We start from the raw sequence: 4,657 nt of genomic DNA on the forward strand, positions 1-4,657 counted from the left end.
AATGTTCTTAGAGCAAAATAACTGAATGAGGTTAGTGTGTTTATCAGAGAGGACTTCTTTTTCATTAGTGAAACTTAAATATCGTTTTTTCCCCTGATATTATGCACAATTTATTAGAAGCCTACATCTTATCCCAAAACTTACAATCAGAACAGCCTTTCAACATTACCCCTAGCGAGGGTCTGCACATCCAAGTTCTGTATATCTGGTGTCTGTTTTTCCTTCTCCATCGAAAAGGAGTCCAAGCTGGAGTCATAGCCGCCATTCTGATAACCGAAAGATTTCCCCCAGGTTATTCGAGAGGCGACGTGAACAGGTGAAGGCGTCACAGCTTTAACCTTGTTTTCCTCGGCATACTTTGTGGTTACATGTTCAGGTTTGCATTTTTTGGAAAGCCTCTCTGACAACTTTCTGGCCAACTGTACAAAACTCAGTTTCTTTTTCATTAAGCTTGTTCCAAAGCTGTCTTCTGAGACCTGTATATTTCCCACGTACCACATAATCCACCAAGCCAAACTTATGAAAATTATAATTGAACCACTGTAAATCAAGAAATCGCCATAAAACCTGCCATCGATACGCAAATTGGCAAAAATTCCAATGAACAGGATAATGAAACCAATAACATCAAAACCAATAGCCAGAAAAAATAACGGCACACACCCGCCTATGCATCTAAGGTCCATCATTGTGTCGATACAACCCTGAAAATAACGGAAGGTGCGTCTATTCTGTTCCTTCTATTCTTCTCGCACCCAGAGAGCACACCTGCTGTGAGTGCCGCCCCAACGTGACGTGTGCAGAGCGAAAGGTAGACAGAACCCCCATTTATTTTCTTCTTCTTAAAAAAAAGTCCTTTGTCACGACAACAGACTATACTTTAATTGATCAGCAAACACATAAAATAGACAAACAAAAAGATCTATACTTTCTTATGGCGCACGTATTTTACAGTAGCCTATTCACCAGAAGTGGTTGTCTTGCATATGGTGTTGTTGCTTGATGCAAATGATGCAGCTTGTGTGCAGGCCAACACAGTTCTTTCGACGTAATGTAATTTGCCAGTCAAATGAGTATTCACCTACAAGTGAAAATACATAAGGGAATGTCGTGGAAATAATAGTCTGCCTACCCTATCAACAAAATCGACCACGTTGATATAATTTGCCACATTTAGACAAACCTAGTCAGTCACATAAAGCATTCTGAACAGAAACAGAAACATCATTATTCTAAGAGTATTTTATAGTCACTCTAAAATTGTGGTTGTGTGAAATCAAAGTTTCATTCCAGTCAAGAGAATGACATTCAAATGCTATGAAAAGTGTGATGTATCTTCACTTCCCCTTGGCACTAAAAACTTTCCATTTGTTGGGCCAGTCAAGTGTCACACTGCCATCACAGAGATGACATCTAACACACCCACACACACACATCACTGGAAGGCTGTAAAGGCTGTGAATGTGATGTGTTTAGCCTGCAGCTGAAAAGAAAATGCATCCATCACCAAATGTTATTTATTTTACCTTTATTTAACTAGGCAAGTCAGTTAAGAACAAATTCTTATTTTCAGTGATGGCCTACCACAAAGGCATGCTGTCAATACTCAATCCTGCTCTCATCAATGTACATGCACACATCTTTCTTCTCAATATGGGTTAACTGCCTTGTTCAGGGGCAGAACAACAGATTTGTACCTTGTCAGCTCAGGGATTTGATCTAGCAACCTTTCAGTTAGTAGTCCAACACTCTAACCACTAGACCACCCCAAATAAGCACTTATGTTATTTATTGAATTATTCATGAATCAGTAGCCTACCACAAAGGCATGCTGTCAATACTCAATCCCGCTCTCATCAATGTACATGCACACAACTTTCTTCTCAATATGCTTGTCACTCATTCTAATAATTATGCATAAAAGCAGTGGACTACATTTATAATTGTGTTTTTTGGCAGCATGGTAATTTTCTAGTACTTTCAAATGCTTAAGAACAAATGCCAAAGAACCACCTGTAACTTGGTTATAATGTATACTTTGTCATGCAGATATTAAAATACTGTATACATCCATAGTGGTGGAAGAAAATAGAATGGTTCATGTCCCCCTACAAATGAATTGTCTTTAGAGCAAACATTCATCATGTGAATATGTAGCCATGCTCAGCAGGGAAGTATCAAATCCTCCATTGTGCTTTTGGGAAACTAAATGGTCTGATAACCAGACTTTGAGCCTGAGGACTCTCCAGGATCACAGCATACAAGACAGGGATACCCCGCCCGGCCCACCTCATAATTTAAAGACTGGTTGCCTGTAGTAACTGAAGGGCTTCTTCATGGTGGGCTGCTTCCTGTTCTCTTTGGTGATGGGGATCAGCACCACGCCCACCACCAGCACCATCAGGCCAATGGATACCAGGGCCGGGCCCAGGATGTTGGTGGCCTTCCTGCAGTAGCCAGCAAAATACAGGCCACTCAGGATGAAGCCGCAGGCAAAGATGCTGCCCCCAGTGGACATGAGGTGGAATGGGAACCAGTAGATCTCACATGTGCTGCGGGCCGACTCATTGGTCCAGAGGGACTCGCTGCGGGACAGGCTGAACACGGTGCTTTCTGTCTGGGGAGTGAGCTGCTCCTGGGACTGGGAGTGTAGGGTGCACTCCCCAAGGGGGATGTTCTCTGGTAGTCCAGGCATAGCCTTTAGCCTTACCCCTCCTCACCTGGGAGTCAGTGGAAGAAGGTGAAGGTTCAACAATGACCCATACATCCCTATCTCGTTCTGTCTATTTTCACCTGAAGCTGGAATTTAGAGTGGAAATAATTATTACCTAAAGGATAAGGGATCCAGGTTGGAATAGCTTCCACTCTAAACAATAAAATGTTGTGGTGTCATATTTTCGAAGTCTGCATTTCACGTTAAATTCCTTGTTGTTTCAAATAAAAGGAATGTACTTTTTTTTGTTGTTGATGTGAACGGCACCAGTGCATTAGAATACATCCATTAAGAGGAAATGGCCTCTTGTGCTTCTTGGACGCACCCTATTTTATCTTGAATCTCTCCTCTGTGAGTTCAACATGAAGCCGATATCGTATCACCTCAGTGATACACATCAGTGTATCATATCACTTTCACTAAATACTTCAATGTCATGATAAAGGGGCGATATAATACGATACAACAGATTGCAAATTCAAGTTTGCGTCTTGCTTTCCAAGCCATAAATCGAGCACAGAGCATATTACCAACTTTTAGAATGTATTTGCTCTTGGCAAGTCTTGAGAAAATACAACTCAAGGCCAAAATCTAAAGAGATCAGATAAAGACCTACCTTTGAGATGCTGAGGAACTTGCTGCTTTGATGTTATCCCTGCGGTGGTAACAGTATCTCAGTGATCTTAGAGACCATTCCAAAAGACAGAGAAAAAAAATGAATAAAAAGCTTTGGGTGTGGATGTTTGTGGACCGCAAGCCCAGTGTGGCCAGCTGAATGCACTGCAGATAACCTCCAGAAAACAACCCCCCCCCTTATGGTCTCTCCACCTCCTCAACAGACCCTTCTGACTCCTATTCATGCTAGCCCTCACAGCATCTGCCATGGCTGGTATTAAATTAGTACTGATGATTCTTCCTGCCTGGGCTAGGGGCTTGCCTTGCTGTCCCTAGAGAGATTTCATCCAGTCTCCCAAGTATTGAGTTTAGCCTTCAGAATTCATGTGAAGATGCATGTCGTGGTTAGAGAAACCTCTTCCCCAGATCCACAGGGTAGTGTTTGTTGATCTGAATGTCTGAAAGCCTTTATAACTGACCCGAAGAGAGAGAGAGAAGAAATCAATGTACAGGAAGACTATAAGAGATGAGAGGGGAAAGCAGGGTAGGGCACTGGAAATGGCTGACATCACCCACCACTGTGACTTCTCAATGCTTCTTTATGGAAATCAGCTAGTATTTCATATTTAATTCTATTTAACAAGGAAAAATACCCTTGAGGTTAGAAACCTCTTTGGCAGCGGGGACCTGGCAAGAGGTCACTAGGAAGTAGTCAGTGTGTACACTCAACACAAGAGCCTAATACCAGTGGTAAACTGTGGCTATTGGGCCTTCAGTGGGGGAAAAAATCTTCCAAAACATTTCACCAAACAAAAAAATAAAGAAAAACACAGAGACAGCACCCACACTAATGTTACCAGCCACAACTACCACACCTCTACACAACCTATGGTAGCCTAACGCCATCACTATCACACTATCACCAAAAACGACCACAGTGACACATAAAGGATATGAGTTTGACAGGCTTGTGATGCTGAAAGGACAGCGACTGTGATACCGGCGCACTCCATGTAGAAGAGCTCACTTTTTGTAAAACACATAGGCCAATAGAAAGACAGCAGTCACACACAGCATTATGTTAAAGAATATGCCAGTAAGTCCCAATCATAAGAATACAAAAACACAAACATTAGGCTAAGCGATTCCAAATCTAAGTGTACAACCATTGCTTCCCATTGCAAACATCGTTATCATGTTCAGCACACAAAGTTTATTTTTATTTTTTACCAGTGATCTAAAGTTTAAATGCAGCAAGAAATACCCTCTCCTGCAATTGTATGGTATTTTGCAGCTCGTTCCAAGGCCAGGGAGCATTGTAGGAAAATT

At 41.9% G+C, this 4,657-nt stretch overlaps 1 protein-coding gene across 1 annotated transcript; it reads right to left on the bottom strand.

The window, feature by feature from the left end:
- Positions 1 to 1,523: 1,523 nt before the first annotated feature.
- On the bottom strand, positions 1,524 to 3,469 carry LOC116374306 (phosphoinositide-interacting protein-like). Its single transcript, XM_031825936.1, has 2 exons — positions 3,330 to 3,469; positions 1,524 to 2,720 (listed from the first exon to the last, which is right to left on the bottom strand). The coding sequence occupies exon 2, from the start codon at positions 2,693 to 2,695 to the stop codon at positions 2,291 to 2,293; it is 405 nt and encodes a 134-aa protein (XP_031681796.1). The 5' UTR covers positions 2,696 to 2,720; positions 3,330 to 3,469; the 3' UTR covers positions 1,524 to 2,290.
- Positions 3,470 to 4,657: the final 1,188 nt, after the last annotated feature.

This window comes from Oncorhynchus kisutch, linkage group LG6 (genome assembly GCF_002021735.2).
Source record: "Oncorhynchus kisutch isolate 150728-3 linkage group LG6, Okis_V2, whole genome shotgun sequence".
In the NCBI taxonomy this organism is placed as follows: Eukaryota; Metazoa; Chordata; class Actinopteri; order Salmoniformes; family Salmonidae; genus Oncorhynchus; species Oncorhynchus kisutch.